We start from the raw sequence: 18,533 nt of genomic DNA on the forward strand, positions 1-18,533 counted from the left end.
TGATTCTCCTGCCTCAACCTCCTGAGCTTCTGGGATTTCAAGTGTGCCCCTGCACCCTGCTCAACCTCAATCATGTTCCTGGGGATTTTTTATTCAGTAAAATTTGAGTCTCTGCAATAAGTATTTTTCTATCATAATTTAATAGATTGGGCAGGGAATTCTAATTTCAAAATCTTCTTTCTTCAGGATTTTAGATGAGGTCAATACTTAAATATCTTCCAGCATCCCAGTTTGCTGATAAGTATGACAGTCTGATTCTTGTTCCATTTTAGGTTGTTCTTTTTTTCTCATCTTGAGAATTTTTAGAACTCTCTCTTTTTGGAATTCTGGATGTGTCTAAATTTGAGTGTGACCTCTGGAGTCATACTGCCTGAATTCAGATCCCATCCCTGCCGTGTCGCACCTGCCTGTTCTTTGGACAGGCTACTTAACTTGTGCCCAGTTTCCTCTTGTATATAATGGGATAAACAGAATTTTCACGAGGATTAATGAGTTAATATTTAGAGCAGTGTCTCTCAGATGGCAAGTGCTTAATAAATGGTAGTTTTCCTATTTATTGTTTTTACTTGTTGGAGTACATATTGGGTTCTTTCAGTGTGAGCAATTATATCTAAAGTTCAGAGGTGGTTTCTCCTGTTATTTAATTATGATTCTGCCTTCGTTTTCTTAAAAACACTTCTCCAATTTAATTATGCAGTTGGAATTATAGTAGACCTATGTGAAACCTCCTGGTCTACCTGTCTTCTTTGACTCTTCTTTTTCCCAATTTTGTATCCCTTTGTCTTCTTGCTTGATGTTATAGGAGATTTCTTTCATCTTTTCTTTTCTATCACTAGTTTTGACCATTAGCTCAATTCCCCAATATTTAGCCCATCCATGTAATTTTTTATTTTGACTTTTTTTCAGGGGGTGGGATGGAGTGTGGGTACTGGGAATTGAACCCAGAGGTGGTTTACCACTGAGCCATATCCCCAGTCCTTTTTATTTTGAGACAGGGTCTCATTAAGTTGCTTAGGGCCCTCATTAGTTTCTGAGGTTGGCCTTGAGCTTGCTATCTTCCTGCCGCAGCCTTCTGAGTCACTGGGATAGTAGGCATGTGCCCCCACGCCCAGTCAATTATTATTATAATACATTTTTTTGAAGAGGGATTTCCTGTGTTGCCCAGGCTAGCATTGAACTTGTGATCCTCCTGTCTCAACCTCCCAGCTTCACCTGGGAATACAAGCATGTGCAGTTGTACCTGGCTTTTTGACAGTTATTTTTAATTTCCAGAAAGTTTATACTTTTCTGATTTTTTTCATAATAGTTTTCTTTTATATTATAAATGCAATATCTTATGTAATTTCTCTGCATATTATTTATTAGAATTTAAAACATTTTTCTTTCTATAAATTCTTTCTCCACAGGGGTGAATTGTTTTGTATGTTCATCTTGGCCCCTCCTTTACATGGATATTGCTTTTCATAAATGCCTAATGGTCATCAAGTAGATTGTATCGACAGCTAATATGAGTTCCTTTTGAAGTAAGAGAGTCTTATCATCTGAGAAGTTTTTCCTTTGAATGGGAGAACTGAGTGCAGACTCTGCACCCCTCTCCAGGGTGTGTCTTAACTAGTAGGCCTCTTTAGGATTGGCAGGGATTTTTTTCCCTACACCTTCCCCTCAGGCCTTGAACTGAGAAAATAACTGAGCCATTGCCTGTAATACCAGAGATGCTTTTCTTTTTAAATAAGCCCCATATCTCCTGATGCTTCATTCCTTTCTTTCTTTCCTTCTGAGATGTGAGGTGTGAGTGTCTCCTAGTGGTGCAAGCAGGCAGTGTGTGAGCCTAGGAGGCAGAGTAGGGTCCAGAGTTGCTGATAGCAGGACCTAGATAAAGTGCAAGGAATAAGGGATAGAGACCCTGGTGAGGAGGACCTCCTCTCTGGGCCAGTGAGACTGAGTTAAATAAGTCTTAGTCTGGAATACTGGGTCATCCTCACCAGAGTGACAACCTAACAGACAAGCTGTTCTTAGAGCAGTGAACTAAATAACATGTGACATATCCTTTGATCATTAAATTCAGATTGTGAAAGATATAACAGGTGTACAGTGGTTAGGAGAGGTACTTATTCATCAAGAAAAAGTTTAAAGTGTTTAAAGAATAGGATAATAGTGTCAGAGAAAATCTTGCAGCCCAGGTAGTGGGTAATGAGGTTGATTACATGGAAAGTTACATTAGCATTACTACATCAAATGTATTAGCATTGGATCTTCTTTTATGCCCCTAGAGCAGAACCAGGCCTCAGGTCAAAGCAGCCCATCAGAACTGCCCCTCTTCATGGAGTCATAAAGAGGAACACTTAAAGTTGGGTGCGGTGGCACATGCCTATAATCCCAGCCACTCGATAGGCTGAGGCAGGAGGATCTCAAGTTCAAGGGTAGCTGTAGCAATTTATAAGACCCTCAGTGTTTTACTTGGCTTTTTTTTGCTGCTGTGACTAAAGACCTAATAAGAACAATTTAGAGGAGAAAATATTTGTTTTGGCTCATGGTTTTAGAGATGCAGCCCATGTTTTGCCTATTCCATGGCTCTGGGTCTGAGGTGAGGCAGAACATCACGGGGGTGTGAAGGAGGAAAGCAGCTCAGGAGATGGCAACAGGAAGCAGAGAGTGAGCTCTGCTCACTAGGGACAAAATATGAACTCAAAAGTAACACTGTGGCCTACTTCTTCCAGCCACACCCTACCTGCCTACAGTTATCACCCAGTTAATCCATATCGGTGGATTAATTCACTTAGCTTATACATCTCATAATTTAATCATTTTACCCCTGAAAATTCTAGCATTGTCTCACACATGAACTTTTGGGGGACACCTCATATCTAAACCATAATACTTCGCAACTTAGCAAGAGTCTATCTCAACAAGACCCAATTTCCAGAAAGAGTCTTCCCCATACAGACAGGCGTGGAATGCTATACGGAGAAACGGAACCCATAAACCTTGCTGGGTTTCCCTGCTCATTCTCCTTGTATTAGATCAAACCCTTTTACATTCAATCACATTTTGACCTGGTTGTCCATAGTAGTTACAGAAATTCCAAAGGACATGGTTCCGAGTGCTTTTGGACTTATGACCATCTGGAGGCTAGCCAGAAGGCAATTGAAAGCTGACCTTCCTGCAGGGAGTATGGTGCCCCCAGGCCGAAAGCTTCTGTCCTTGGGATCCTTACGGACCTGGTCCTATGTGTCTTTGCCTGGCTGCTTATTTGTATCCTTTAAAATCCGCTTTATAATAAACTGATAAACGTAAAAAAAAAAAAAAGTCTGTCTCAAAATAAAAAAATAAAATAAAAAGAACGAGGATATACCTCAGTATATCCTGGGTTCAATCCCCAATACCAAAAGAAGAAACATTGGTAGGAGCACAGTAGTTGGGGGCAGAGGCTCGCTTATGAGAATCATTTCAACTTGAGAATAATTCTGTAACCGTGGTTCTCTCAAAAGGAGCAGATAAAACTGTAAGAAAGAAGCTAGTAGATGTAACTCCAAGTTATAATATTTAGTTATACTAAGCTGGAGACAACACAGCATCCTCTCAGGTGCAGGTCTGGGCACCCCAGTTCCCCAGAATTTACCAGGAAGATGTCCAGCTATGGAGGATTCCTTTCCATGGATCAATAGTGTCAGAGAGTTCCCTTGGCATTCTCATAGGGTCAAAGAATAGTTTATGCCCTCCTGCCATCTCCTGTACCACAGCCAGATTCTGATCCTGAGGGTAAATTTCCCATTAGCCCACCCATGTTCCTTACCTGTTTTGCTTCATGAAGTTCAGTTTTCTGTTAGCTAGTGTGTGAATTATGTTGCTTTAGGTTTGTCATCATTTCTCAGGTAGAGACTATTGTAATTCTGCTTACCATCTTGTATTCACTGGTCTCTTTCCATTCAGGTTGGCACCTTCCTTGAAAAATCAGCTGACACCATATAAGTGTAGTTTATTTCTGGACTCTCTTGTTTTCATAGTTGTATTTCAGCCTTTACTAATTATATTACATTTTATTTGGGAACCTTTCCTTAGATCCTAGAAAATGAATTTCTTGAAGCATCAGGTTTTATATTTTACGTATTTAGTATTCTCAGAGTGGATACACATTGGATGTTTACTAAATGTTGGATTTGAAAACAATGAATATTGAATTTTTTGCTTTTTGATAGGATTAAATAAGAGGTAACTAAATTAAGGACTGTTTTTATTTGGCACTTCAGTAATCTGAGAGCTTTAAGTACCAGCCTTTCTGAGATTATTACAAGTCTAAATTTTCAGGACTTGTAATGGGTCCCAGTACCAAGCTAATGGGAACTAATAGTCACTGAGCTCACACTGAGATTGTTGGAGTTCATTTCATTTGGAGATACACACACACACACACACACTCAAAAATAAATAAATAAATAAATAAATAATTTTATATATATATATATATATATATATATATGTTTTCAAGTGAAAGAAAAGGAGATAAAGGCATGTCCATTTTTTCTGAGTTCATTTTTTAAAAATGACGAACTAATGTTTAAACACTACCCTATTAACTCCAGAAGTGAATTAATAAGAGACTGCAGTTCATAGATTAACTCTTTAATTAACTGAATTTATGTTCACTCTGTATTTCTCAATGTACCTGATAACAAAGTTTTCCCTCTATATTTCAAAATGATCATTAGTTCTGCCTTCAAGACTAACTCTTATAAAAAGTAAGTACCTCAGAATATTCATGGCCTCTATTATATTTCCATGTTTCTTCTTCACACAAGTATATCTGCTTGTGTTTAATACTTTTCTGACTTGGTAATGACCTTGATATGTAACTCTTTTTGGGTAGAGAAGATACTATTGCCAAGGAGCCACTGAAGGAGGACAGGGAGGCAGAGCAGAGCACATGTTTTAGTAATTCAAGTTGGCTTTAGTAATTTAGTAATTTCAGTTCAGTAATTTAGTAATTCAAATGGCTTGCTTAATGAGTGAGTGGCTTCAAAATTTAAGAAATTTAATTTGATTATCATATCATACCTATTTTAAATATCCTCTTAAATATATAAGGTGCTTATGATGGGCAGATTAAAATTTAAAGCTTTTCAAGACTGTTGATATTTGTGCATTAGTAAAAGGAAGAAGAATCTCAATAGTTGGAGAGAAACCCAATAAAAAGTGGCTATAAGGAAGGAAATGGATTAAGCATTATAACTGCAAGGCCTAGGGTATTCCAGTCTCCAAGATAGCTGGATTTAGGGGCTCAAACAAATTAGATCTTTCCCAGTCTGTTTTTCTTTACCTTCATTCTATCTGTTTTTCTCTGACTGCTTCAGTATCAGAAAGATTGTTGTCAGAATAGCACTAGCGTTTGTTATCCATAGACTTCATGTTCCAAAAGAGGTGAAGCTCTCTAACTTCCAGTGCTTTGCTTATCTGTAGAGTGGGGATAGCAGTCGTGTTAACAAACCTATGCTGAGGGATTAAGTGTGTTAATACTTGTGAAATTCTTGGAATAATACCAGGTGCATAGTAAATCCTTAGTAAATGTTGACTGCTATTATCCTTACTTCACTGGAGGGGAAGTTGAGGTGCAAGAAAAGTAAAACTGACCAACCCCTCGTAAGTGGTTAAAAGTAATGATTATAACTGGAAAAGCTGAAGAATAGTGAGATAATTACAGTGCTTCATGTATAGTATGTATTTCTCCTGCATTAATAACCATGTGCTTGTGCATTTGAAAGTAAGATTCATTTATGTGATTGTAGCTGAGCTTTCATTTGTTGGAATATAGTCACCATTGTTTGTGCTGAGCTGGCTATAGTTACTCCTATTTAATGAACTACATATCATTAATTTTATTTACTGAACAATCATATGCCATGCTAAATAATCTTACTAAATAGGCATTATCTATGTTTGTAAAAGCATGGAAAATTTAAGTGACTTAACTAAGGTTTTATAGCTAAACTAGGATTCAGAGCAGGTCTACCTAATTTTTAAGTATTGGGATTTGATTTTTCTAATGAGATTAATGGTGACATCACTGCATGTAGCTTTTTAATATTACATGAAATGTGGTTTGGAGATTTACCTCATCTTCCAGATGACCAGTGCATTATGTTACAAAATCAAGCATGGGTAAAAAGATCCATTCGAAGTACAAGATGGAGCAGTGAGTGCTTTTGTTTCAGTTTTTGACTGATGGAGTTTAATATAGCAGATTGTTTAATATAACGGAGAAAAGTTCATTGATAGGATTTCAGATTCCGAAACCACCACAGAGGCTGGGGTTGTGGTTCAGCGGTAGAGCATTTGCCTGGCACATGCAAGGCACTGGGTTCGATCCTCAGCACCACATAAAAATAAATAAAATAAAGGTATTGTGTCCAACTATAACTAAAAAATATTAAACAAAAGAGACCACTACTTATTGAATTTTGTGGTAGTATTGAAAGAATGTCCACAATTAACCATAAAACCTAGTAATATATTCCTCTGTTTTCCAACTTTATATCTGGGCAAAGCCAGATTTTCTTTGTAAACTTCAACCAAAATATACGCAAGAGCTTGGCTACAGAAACAGGTCTGACACTGCAGCTGTCATCTATTAAAGGCAGCAGTAAAGTGATTTGCAAAATTTTAAGTGTCACTCTTTATTCAAGACTTTTTTATTTGTTTTGAGAAATATCATTTAAAAAATGTTTATGTTAATGTAACTGAATTATTATTTGGTATTAAAATAAATATTTTTGTTTTAATTTTTTATATGATAAATAATGATAGGTTATAATACAGAGAAACAAAATTTCTTTTGAGTCTCTCCGTAATTTTTAAGAATTTAAACAGTCCTGAAATAAAAAAAAAGTTTAAGAACTGCTGACCCCAGATGTGCCTGAGGGAAGGGGACGCTCTGTGAGACCGTCTGCGCTTCCTTGAGTGCTGCCTCTTTGTTCCACTTTTGGTTCTGGAATCTTGAAGAAAGCTGATTTGGTTCTCCCAGCTGTCGGTAGCACACCCAGTTCCTACTAGGACAGAAACAATAACCGAGCACGTTCTTGACAGGACACATCCTGATTCCAGTATTGTGGGGATTTAGGTGGAGAAAAGATGGTCAAATAGAGTTCTCAATATTTTTCTAACATGAAGCTGTTTTTTGTTTTCACAGATCTAATCATTGTCTATGTAATTACAAGGTTTTAACAAGAAACTGCTAAATCTTGTCTTTAGCATCAACCAAGCTCACCTGTTCTATCACTTTATGGCTTTGAATAAGTCCTCTTTTATATCTCAGTGCTGCCATTTCCTTCTTGTGATGTACAAGTGGATTAATGTTAGATTTAATCATGTTGTTGATATTAGGAATGTCAGTTGACTTCTTCTTTTCTTTTTATTTCAAGTTCAGGTCTTGCTAAGTTACCCAGGCTGGCCTTCACCTTGCTGTCCTTCTGCTTCAGCCTTCTCAGTTGTTGGCATTACAGGCCTGTGCCACTGGGCCTGATGGATTTTAACTCTGATTCTCTTTGTTCCCATTGGAAATTTTCTTAGGCTTTGGAGTTTGAGGTGGCAGTTAACTTCACTGCACTATTTATAAACCAAAGCTGAATGATTGCAGGTTCTGTCAGAGAAAACTGTTGAGCCCAACTGTTAGATATATTTGATTAGGTACATGTTTTTATAATAAATCCCATTTTCCTACACTCACATATGTGTACAAAGATTGGACAACAAAGCAAGGATAAGGTGATGTAGTATATGATCAGTCATACCTTTTAGATCATCAGCCAGTTTCTACTTGGTGCTTCAGAAGGCCGATAGAACACTTTGAAACCACATGTGAGAATGAATGGCTCTCAGTGAAAGGGCCCAGCTCTACTCTTTTTGAAGATACATGTGCCATGTTTTTAGATATGAGCACATAAGTAAAGTCTAAATCATACTAGACTTTGTTGAGAATTGTCCTTGTGTAGTAAATCATTTTCTATGTGCTAGTATTACAATGTAGTCTTTACCTTTAGTATTTCTGGGACATTCTTTCTGTACTGAAACAGCATCAAAAATAAGGTATGTATTATTATTTTCTGGGTTTTATTTTATCATTCATGCCATAGAAATACTCCCTGACCTGTAATACTGTGGCTTCTGAGGATTTGGGAGTTGATTTTGCATGGGACTAGAAGCTCCATCTATATAAATGTTTACTCAGAGTACACTCAAAGTATAAATGCTTTTAGGTGGAGTTTGTGAGAAACACATTAAAAGAAAGTCTTGCTGGGCACAGTGGCACATGCTTATAATCTCGTAGACTCAGGAGGATCCCAAGTTTGAGGGCAACCTCAGCAATTTAGGGAGGCCCTGAGCAACTTAGTAAGAGCCTGTCTCAAAATAAAAAATAAAAGGTGGTAAAAATGTAGATCAGTGATAAAGTGTCCATGTGTTCAATCTCCTATGCCCCTCCCACAAAAATAAAAAAGGAATCCTTAAAACTTCAAAACAGTCTTATGTCACAGTAGTCCTTGCACCATGAAGTCTCTGATGTATCCAATAGCTGTGGCAGACTTTTCTGTGATTGGCTCCCCCATACCTCTGGTCTGTGTCCCAGAGCGCTTCTTGCTCTCTCTTCCTTATTTTTCTCCCCAGCCCTTTTTTGTATTTTACCTAGAGACAGGGTCTCACCGAATTGCTTAGGGCCTCACTGTTGCTGAGGCTGGCTTTGAACTCACAATTCTCCTGCCTCAGCTTTCCTGAGCTTCTTGGATTATAGTCGTGTGCCACCATACTTGGCTTTCAAACCATTCTTAATGATTGGTTTAAGCATATCCTATGTCTGGATATGCTTGCGTGTGTATGTGCTCTTCCTCTCTGTCTCCAGTTTTTACATTACCATCTTTTCTTAAAAACTACATCTTCATATCTGTTTTTATTTATAACCAAGTGCCCATGACTTTCAGATGTGAAATTCCTGAAGTTTAGAAACTGGAAAGAAAAAAAAGTGGATTCGTGAAAGGACACAGTACTTTAGAGACTGTTTACCAAAATTTCTGAGCATATGTGAAAATTTGCAATATGTTACTCTTTCAGCAAGCACATTGTGTATGTTCTTGTTAATAAAACAATATATACAATAGTAACTGAGCTCACTTTTGTTCAAGCCCATTTTTCGTATCATTTACCTTCTACCATCGCCTTCCAGGTTATTTTGAGCACTTGGTTTGCCCCTAACATAAGTGCATGATCCTTCTGTTCAACTAATGGGGCTGACAGTTAACCAAAAATCTCCTCAAATGCTTGAAACAGAACAGAACAAAACAAAACACTGTTTTGATAAAGTCATACTCAGATTGTTGACAGTGCAAGGATCATTTGCAAAATCATTTCAGAGGTGTGTGCCATTGTGATTAAATGGCTCACTTGTTGGGGATAGACCTAGAACAGAATCTAGGAACTTCACCTACCAGCGCTGCTTTTCCTATTTATCACTTCTGTAAAGGACTCCACTGCTCTGGAATATAATGGAATTGTTTTAGAATAAGTTGCTTAAAGTTATCCTGATCTGAAAAACCTGAAGATGTAGTAATGCTCTTGTATTTTTAGTAAATTAGCAAGTGAAAAAGAATACTTTTGAGTCCAGTGGAGGATATAAGAGTACATTGTTGCCCTGGCTATAATATTCTATGGGTAGGAGAATCTTATTTAGGTGGTAGGCATGCTTATGGTAGAAAGAAGTACATTCTATATAAGAGTGAAATAGGTTTAGAATTCTGTTTTTTTTTTAATTCATCTTTTAAAATAAAAAAAAAAAAAATAGTAGGGAAAAAAATCCCTGCCAACCGTAAAGAGGCCTACTAGTTAAGACACACCCTGGAGAGGGGTGCAGAGAAGGTATAAGTATAGTACAACTGTCTTTGTATCATAATGTATAGAAAAGTAAGTTGCCACATGGTGCTTTATAATTTTCAAATACAGCATGGACATTCTCCTACTGAAATCCAATCTGTGTATTAAAATCAGAAAGTTAACATTAACATGTTACTATCATATAATCTTCAGAGATAAGCCTGTGAAACTGGTAGAAAAAGATAATTTGAGTAATTCATTATGGAAAAAGTGTCATTATAATTCAGAGTTGAGAGAAGGCCCAAATATAACATCAGATAATTTTGTATACTCAATACAAATGGAATAACTAATGAAGATGGAGAGGAAGATGGTCAATAATGAAACTGCTGCCTACATGTTTGTCTAGGTACTCCATGGTGTCTGTATCCATTTAGATATTGAGTCTGGAGGTCTTTTGATGACAGATCACTTGACCACTGCATAGTGCCAGTTTCTGACTTTTCAGTTGGCTCTGGTTCCTTTTGTGAGTCAGCCACCTTAGTCTTCTTGGTCTGCTTCTTGCTATAGCCTCCAGGAGTTTAGTTATTTAGTACCAGGGTAGGAATTTCAGTACAGTGCAGGATTTCTTTCTTTTTTTTTGGGGGGGGGGGGATTTCTTCAATGTGTATAGTTTTGCAGCTGCTCGCTGCCCCTTGTAGATGATCTTGCAAGAATGAATATTCAGGGTTGGGGATGTGGCTCAAGCAGTAGCGCGCTCGCCTGGCATGCGTGTGGCCCGGGTTCGATCCTCAGCACCACATACAAACAAAGATGTTGTGTCTGCCGAAAATTAAAAAATAAATATTAAAAAAAAAAAAAAAGAAAGAATGAATGTTCAACGTGATAGCTGCTGCTGAGGAGTGAAGAACTCACTCTTTAGGATCAAACAGACATACTTTCTCCTTTCACTTCATTCCTGAGAAAATAATTTTAAATGCAGTTTTTTTATATAAAGTCTCCCTGACTGATATCGGAGAGTGATATTGTCAAATATCACTTTGTCATTATGTTGTGAAACAGGTATGCTAAAGAACAGTTTTTCTTAAAAAAAAAAAAAGTAAAGGACTGAACAATAATAGATTGTACTTATTATCTGTGTTCTTTAGGCTCTTGCAGACCAATTTGAAGATAAAGCTACGTCTGTATTGGAACGATTAAAGGTTTTCTATTGCTGTCAAGTACCACCATACTGGGCCATTCAGGTACTTTTGTTTGTCCTTGGAAATGGAAAATTCTTTGTATTAGAAAAGGATAATTTCAACTTATGTTCGAATATTCAAACATTTGAATAAAAATAATAAAAAAGTAGCTGGGGATTGCTAACTACTTCAAGTTGTTTTGATTAAAGTGATATTAGACTTTTAAAATATTTTTAAAATAATTTAAAACTGTATTAGTAGATGCTAGAAATTAAATATAGAAGAACCATGAATGTTTTCATTTTCAAAGTAACTTTTTGTATTTGAAAACTCCTTTAAGCTGTGCACAGTAGTAATCCTAGCGACTTTGGATGCTGAGGCAGGAGGATCACAAGTTCAAGGCCAGACTCAGCAGTTTAGCAAGACCTTGTCTTAAAAAAAAGGGTAAAGGGCTAAGGCTATAGCTCAGTTGTATAGCATTTTGGGTTCAGTCTCTGGTACCAAATAAATACATACATACATAAAAACTCCTGAAGAATGAATCTTAAACAAATGTGAAAATCAAAATGAAAGCATTTATATTTGGTACTTTATTTATTCATTTATTTATTTGGTACCAGGGATTGAACTCAGGGGTGTTCAGTCACTGAACCACATCCCCAATCCATTTTTTATTTTACTATTTTTTTTTGAGACAGGATCTTGCTAAGTTGCTTAGGGCCTCACTGAGTTGCTGAGACTGGCTTTGAACTTGTGATCCTTCTACCTTAGGCTTCCGAGCCACTGGGATTACAGGCTTGTGCCACTGTATCCTGAGAGAGATGTCTAGCTGTTCTCTCTTCTCTTTTTTGCGGGAGAGGGGTACCGGGAATTTAACTCAGGGCCACTCCGCCACTGAGCCACATCCCCAGCCCTATTTTGTGCTTTAATTAGACACAGGGTTTCACTGAGTTGCTTCCTTTCTCAGCCTCCCGAGCCGCTGGGATTACAGGCATGCGCCACTGCACCTGGCTAGCTGCTCTCTTTCTAAGAGTATATGATTACCTTGTGTGGCTCTCAGGAGCCCGTGTTGAGGTGGAAATTCTGGGCCCCTATACTGTGGTCTTCTTATACTATAGATGTGTCTCCCCTATTTTATAAACTTTTATCACTGAAGATTTGTAAAATTTTATCACTGAAGGTTTATAAAATTTTATCACTCAAGATTATGTACCTAATTCAGTTTCTTAATTTATGGAGAATATTGAGGCCCGGTGCAATTAACTTTCCAGCATTGATCAATATATGAACTTGATCCCTGGTGTCCTGATGTTGAGTCTCATTTGCCTCCTTTTTATATCTCTTCCTTGGATTGTGCTTGCTAATAACAGCCAACTTTTGCTGCACACTTAGTGTGGTGTATGCATTTTTTTTTTGCAGTTTTTATGTATTAAACTTATTTTATTACAATGATTTTATAAAAATATCCCTATTTTACAGATGGGGAAGCTATAGCACAAAGAGGTTAAATAGAGTCAAGTGATGCCAGTCAGAGGCTTCTAAATGATTTGGCAACTGTTGGCATTTTAATCAGTGTCTTGTGCTCTCTCTTGTGCATTATGTACATAAGTAGTATTTAGAATTGTAAATGCCACCTACTGTTCAATGATTCAGAATCCCCATTGTAAGATTTCTTAGAGTAGGTTATAGTCTTAAAGTAGATGTGTTTTACACTTTGGAATTCACTTTATGTATTGAAGGAGTCTCAGTAAAATACAGGTCAATAAAAAGTTTTTCCATATTTTTCAAAGGCAGTACCTTCTTCATCAAGAAGGTGTTGACAGCTAGAATTTTTTGGAATGTTTTTGACTCTGATCTGGGAAATTTATAAATGCTCTATGCTATGTTGTCATGGGAGATAAATACTTCCAACCTTGCATTAGTATGACTAAATATGTCTGTTGAGGGTATAGCCTTTGTATCTGTTTCTGAACAGAAGCATTAGGAAACTTAAATACTGTTCTAGTAGATTGAATGTTTATCTTGCCTGCATGTAGATTTTAGAAGCTGTTGATTTTAGAATCCTTAGGCAGTTAGATAAAGATTTTTTTCATTAAGAAGTTAAATCACTTTTTTTCTTACATGAAGGGAATAATCATATCTTTATGCATTATTTTAGAGATTAGGAGATAATAGCACAATTATTATAAAAAGAGTATTAGACTTTCTTCTGCCACTAACTGGCTGTATTATCTTGGATGTCACTAACTTCCTTCATTTATTAAATAAAAAAATTGATGTACTTACTGTATGAACACCAAGATTTATTTTAGCTCCCATATGCTATGTATAGTTTTTGAAAAGATTTCATGAAATGCTCCCAAATAGCCAAACTCTCCTATATTTCATGGAGTAAAAAAATATGGGATCACCCCCTTATTTGAGAATATATTAGCTTATAGTTCTCTCATGTATTTCATTTTGATTTTTCGTTTTTTTAATCCTAGATCTTCCATATCCATTAGCTTCTTGACTCTTTAAAAAAAATTTTGTTTTGAGTTGTAGATGGACATAATACCTTTATTTATTTTATTTATTTAGTTTTGTGTGGTGCTGAGGATTGAACCCAGTGCCTCATATGTGCTAGGCAAGCGTTCTACCATTGCGCTACAACCCCAGCCCCAGCTTCTTGACTCTTAAATGTGTGTCCAATTTCTTTTATACCCCTTTTTACATTTAAAAAAAATTTTTTTGTAGTTGTAGAAGGACAGAATGCCTTTATTTTATTTGTTTATTTTTATGTGGTGCTGAGAGATCAAACCTAGTGCCTCATGCATGCTAGGCAAGCGCTCTGCCACTGAGCTACAGCCCCATCCCCTTTACATTTTTTTTTAATAGTTTGATACAGGGTCTTGCAAAATTTATGAGACTCATCTCCGACTCATGATTCTCCTGCCTCGGCCTCCCTAGTTGCTGGGATTACAGGTGTGCACCACAGTGCCAACACCAATTTTCAGTATAAAAAAGGTGTATTTAAAAGAGAAAACAATATAGCTCTCACTAGTGTGCAAGTGTACCTTTTCTCCTTTTTTTTCTTCCACTTTTCTAAATTTTTTTCCATTTCCGTAGGATGGACCATTTATAAACCATGATACTTTTTTCTGTTGAACACTTGTCACCTTCTTTGACCTTATCACAATTTGCTCCTTTTTATCTGCCAGGCACTAGGAAATTAGGTACTAAGATGGTTAGAATTTGCTTAAAATAAATCTTAAGAAAACCTGAGTGAGAAAGAGCTGGAGATGCCTTCATATAGAAAGTTTATGTGGACTGATGCATATGGATTTCATGTCATCTGCAGTACCTGCTCAGAGTTTAAAAAAAAAAAATTTTTTTACCAGATTTTACTGTCACAAATCAGAGATTGTCATGTATAGAATCTTTAGGTAAGAAGGAAATATTAATTTTCTTTGAAGTTCTTTTGAAAGCTTGTAATAAAATCAACATATTGAATATTTTGAACAGGTTTCTATATTGTATTTCAATTTTTCATCCCCTCTAATGAAGTTTGCTAAAGTAAAGGTAAGTATTGGATCATTACAGATTCTTAATTAGAAGTTGAATTATAGAAATTGTACATTTATTACAATAAGTTGCCCTTAAAAAGTCAGGTTGGGTATATCTGCAAGTGAAACACGAATCTCACTTTTTACATTAAGAATAATTATCAAGAAGTGTTAATTATTCTAACTGGTTTTTCTAGCGCCAACTGGCAAGTTTGCTGTTTGAGTTGGGATGTACCAGTTCGGCTCTTCAGATCTTTGAGAAGCTAGAAATGTGGGAAGACGTGGTCATTTGCTATGAGAGGGCTGGGCAGCATGGGAAGGTATGTAGTGATAAAGTCCTATGTCCTGGTGAGACCTGTCTCCCTTTGAACATCTTCTTCCTTGCTGTTTTTTAAACTCGCTTTTACCAAAATTCACTTATTTCATTTTTTTCCAGAAAACTTAAAAATTTTTTTTTAAATAGCTGTTGGGGCAGATTATTTTATGTGTCTACAAAAGAGAAAGAAGACTGATATTAATTTGATATTTAAATGAAAGCTTTGAAGACACTGCATTTTGATCTTCACCCTTCATTGACTCTTTTCTATAGGACAACTTCAAAGTGAAATACTAGGAATTATTTTAATTTTCACCAGGTTTCCTGATGATGAGGTTATGGGCTTAAGGAGGTGACCTAGGCAGGCCATTAGCTGACTTGGTTTGTGTAAGATCCACAGGGTGTTGCAGTCCCTTTTGAGTCAAAGAGTTGTCAGGTGTGTGCTGCATGTTTAATTCCACTGTCAAATTGGGTCAAGAGGGGGAAATGTTGCAATATTTGCATCTGTTAGTAATCTGTTGTTTTTCCACTTATATATGAGCAGAATTTTAAGACCAGTGACTCTGCATTGTGAGTGGTCATGTGTTAATTCTGAATTAAGTGTTTAAATGACTGAGTAGAGTAAAACCCATAAATTGGCTTGCTTATAGCTATAGACAACCTTTTGCCATCACTCTAAAGGTAAAAATTAGTTTAAGTACATATTGTTCTTAAATACTTTCCAAAGTATGTCTATTTTAGGCTTATAATTCTTTCATTAGTTAATGGCAGTGAAGGTCTTTGAACTGTTTTGGCTTAAGGTTTCTCCAGCATAGGGCTAAGGTTTTCCTGTAGAAGGTTGTAAAATTATTAATGTTATGGTTCTGGGGAAGGACTCCACAATCATCCATGCCAGATCCGTCCTTTTCTAAGTGAGAAGAGTCATTTTCCTTAGGATTTTTCCTCCGAGGATTTTTCCTCTGATCACAGCGCTAGTTACTGTTATTTACTCGAAAGAAAGTGTAGCAGAGTGGTTAAGAGCACAGCCTCTGGTGGTAGGCTGCCTGGATTCAGATACCAGCCTGGCCATGTACGAGCTCTGTGATGTTACCATATTCATCTGGAAACACGCAACCTGCTTACCTTCTAGGTTTCTGTGACACAGTATATGAAGAGCACATGGAATGGGGCTTACTTTATATGTGCTCTGGGATTGTTTGTTGTTATACTTCTTTGATTCTAAGATATATATTTTTTTCATATTTTTTGTATCTCATCAAGTTATCAATACCTCTGCATGTGTAGACATAGTTACGGCTATATTCAGTACCATCATTTCAGTTGATCTATGGACACAGTGTCAGCACTCTGTATGTTGACTTTAATTGCCTTTTAAAATAACTTCAAAAAGATTTAATTATGATTTGGCTTTGAAATAAAAAGTTATAGATTACAGAGAAAAGGACAGAACCTAAGTAGAGAGATGTAAATTTGGAATTAGTGAAATAAATACCATTGGAGAAGTCATGACTCCATCAACTTTTCTTTATTTTTATTTATTTTTTTTTTAAATTTTTTATTGTTGGCTGTTCAAAACATTACATAGTTCTTGATATATCATATTTCACAATTTGATTCAAGTGGGTTATGAGCTCCCATTTTTACCCCATATACAGATTGCAGAATCACATCAGTTACACATCCATTGATTTACATATTGCCATACTAGTGTCTGTTGTATTCTGCTGCCTTTCCTATCCTCTACTATCCCCCCTCCCCTCCCCTCCCCTCCCCTCCCCTCCCCTCTTCTCTCTCTGCCCCCTCTACTGACATTCGTTTGTCCCCCTTGTATTATTTTTCCCCTTCCCCTCACTTCCTCTTGTATGTACTTTTGTATAACTCTGAGGGTCTCCTTCCATTTCCATGCATTTTCCCTTCTCTCTCCCTTTCCCTCCCACCTCTCATCCCTGTTTAATGTTAATCTTCTTCTCATGCTCTTCGACCCTACTCTGTTCTTAGTTACTCTCCTTATATCAAAGAAGACATTTGGCATTTGTTTTTTAGGGATTGGCTAGCTTCACTTAGCATAATCTGCTCTAATGCCATCCATTTCCCTGTAAATTCTATGATTTTGTCATTTTTTAATGCAGAGTAATACTCCATTGTGTATAAATGCCACATTTTTTTTTATCCATTCATCCATTGAAGGGCATCTAGGTTGGTTCCACAGTCTAGCTATTGTGAATTGTGCTGCTATGAACATCGATGTAGCAGTGTCCCTGTAGCATGCTCTTTTTAGGTCTTTAGGGAATAGACCGAGAAGGGGAATAGCTGGGTCAAATGGTGGCTCCATTCCCAGCTTTCCAAGAAATCTCCATACTGCTTTCCAAATTGGCTGCACCAATTTGCAGTCCCACCAGCAATGTACAAGTGTACCCTTTTCCCCACATCCTCGCCAGCACTTGTTGTTGTTTGACTTCATAATGGCTGCCAATCTAACTGGAGTGAGATGGTATCTTAGGGTGGTTTTGATTTGCATTTCTCTGACTGCTAGAGATGGTGAGCATTTTTTCTTGTAGAAATAGAGAAAGCAATCATGAAATTCATATGGAAAAATAAAAGACCCAGAATAGCAAAAACAATGCTAAGCAGGAAGTGTGAATCAGGCGGTATAGCGATACCAGACTTCAAACTATACTACAGAGCAATAGTAACAAAAACAGCATGGTACTGGTACCAAAACAGGCGGGTGGACCAATGGTACAGAATAGAGGACACAGAAACCAATCCACAAAACTACAACTATCTTATATTTGATAAAGGGGCTAAAAGCATGCAATGGAGGAAGGATAGCATCTTCAACAAATGGTGCTGGGAAAACTGGAAATCCATATGCAACAAAATGAAACTGAATCCCTTTCTCTCGCCATGCACAAAAGTTAATTCAAAATGGATCAAGGAGCTTGATATCAAATCAGAGACACGCCGTCTGATAGAAGAAAAAGTTGGCTACGATCTACATACTGTGGGGTCGGGCTCCAAATTCCTCAATAGGACACCCATAGCACAAAAGTTAATAACTAGAATCAACAAATGGGACTTACTCAAACTAAAAAGTTTTTTCTCAGCAAAAGATACAATAAGAGAGGTAAATAGAGAGCCTACATCCTGGGAACAAATCTTTACTCCTCACACTTCAGATAGAGCCCTAATATCCAGAGTATACAAAGAACTCAAAAAATTAGACAATAAGAGAACAAACAACCCAATCAACAAATGGGCCAAGGACCTGAACAGACACTTCTCAGAGGAGGACATACAATCAATCAACAAGTACATGAAAAAATGCTCAACTTTTCTTTAAAAGCAACAATCAAATGCTTTGTGGGAGCCAAGAAAGGAAGAAACCCAAAAGGAGATGATGTTTTGTTTTATACAGAGAGGTGTTGAAAAAATAAAAGGCTGCCATTTAAAATGTCAAGTAATGTATTAAAGGGAGGAAGGGTTGCGGGCGGCGGGCAGCGAAGAGTGCGAGGGTCTTTTGTTCGGCTGAGGGGAGGGCTGTTGGCTGGGGCCTGCTGTACACTGCTACAGCTAGGGGCTTGACTGTGGCCACCCCGCTTGTTGCTTTACTGGGCGCCACTCCCCCGGCTGGCCCGACGC

The 18,533-nt window shown here is 37.2% G+C and overlaps 1 protein-coding gene across 4 annotated transcripts in view; it reads left to right on the forward strand.

The window, feature by feature from the left end:
- The window catches only part of Ttc27 (tetratricopeptide repeat domain 27), a 157,457-nt gene that overhangs the window by 66,589 nt on the left and 72,335 nt on the right, over nucleotides 1-18,533 (forward strand). For all 4 annotated transcript variants that reach the window (XM_071601477.1, XM_027933487.2, XM_071601478.1 and 1 more), the window contains 2 exons: nucleotides 10,998-11,093; nucleotides 14,773-14,895. In XM_071601477.1, the coding sequence (XP_071457578.1) occupies nucleotides 10,998-11,093; nucleotides 14,773-14,895 (219 nt within the window). The remainder of the gene's footprint in view (nucleotides 1-10,997; nucleotides 11,094-14,772; nucleotides 14,896-18,533) is intronic.

This window comes from Marmota flaviventris, chromosome 14, assembly GCF_047511675.1.
Source record: "Marmota flaviventris isolate mMarFla1 chromosome 14, mMarFla1.hap1, whole genome shotgun sequence".
NCBI lineage: Eukaryota > Metazoa > Chordata > Mammalia > Rodentia > Sciuridae > Marmota > Marmota flaviventris.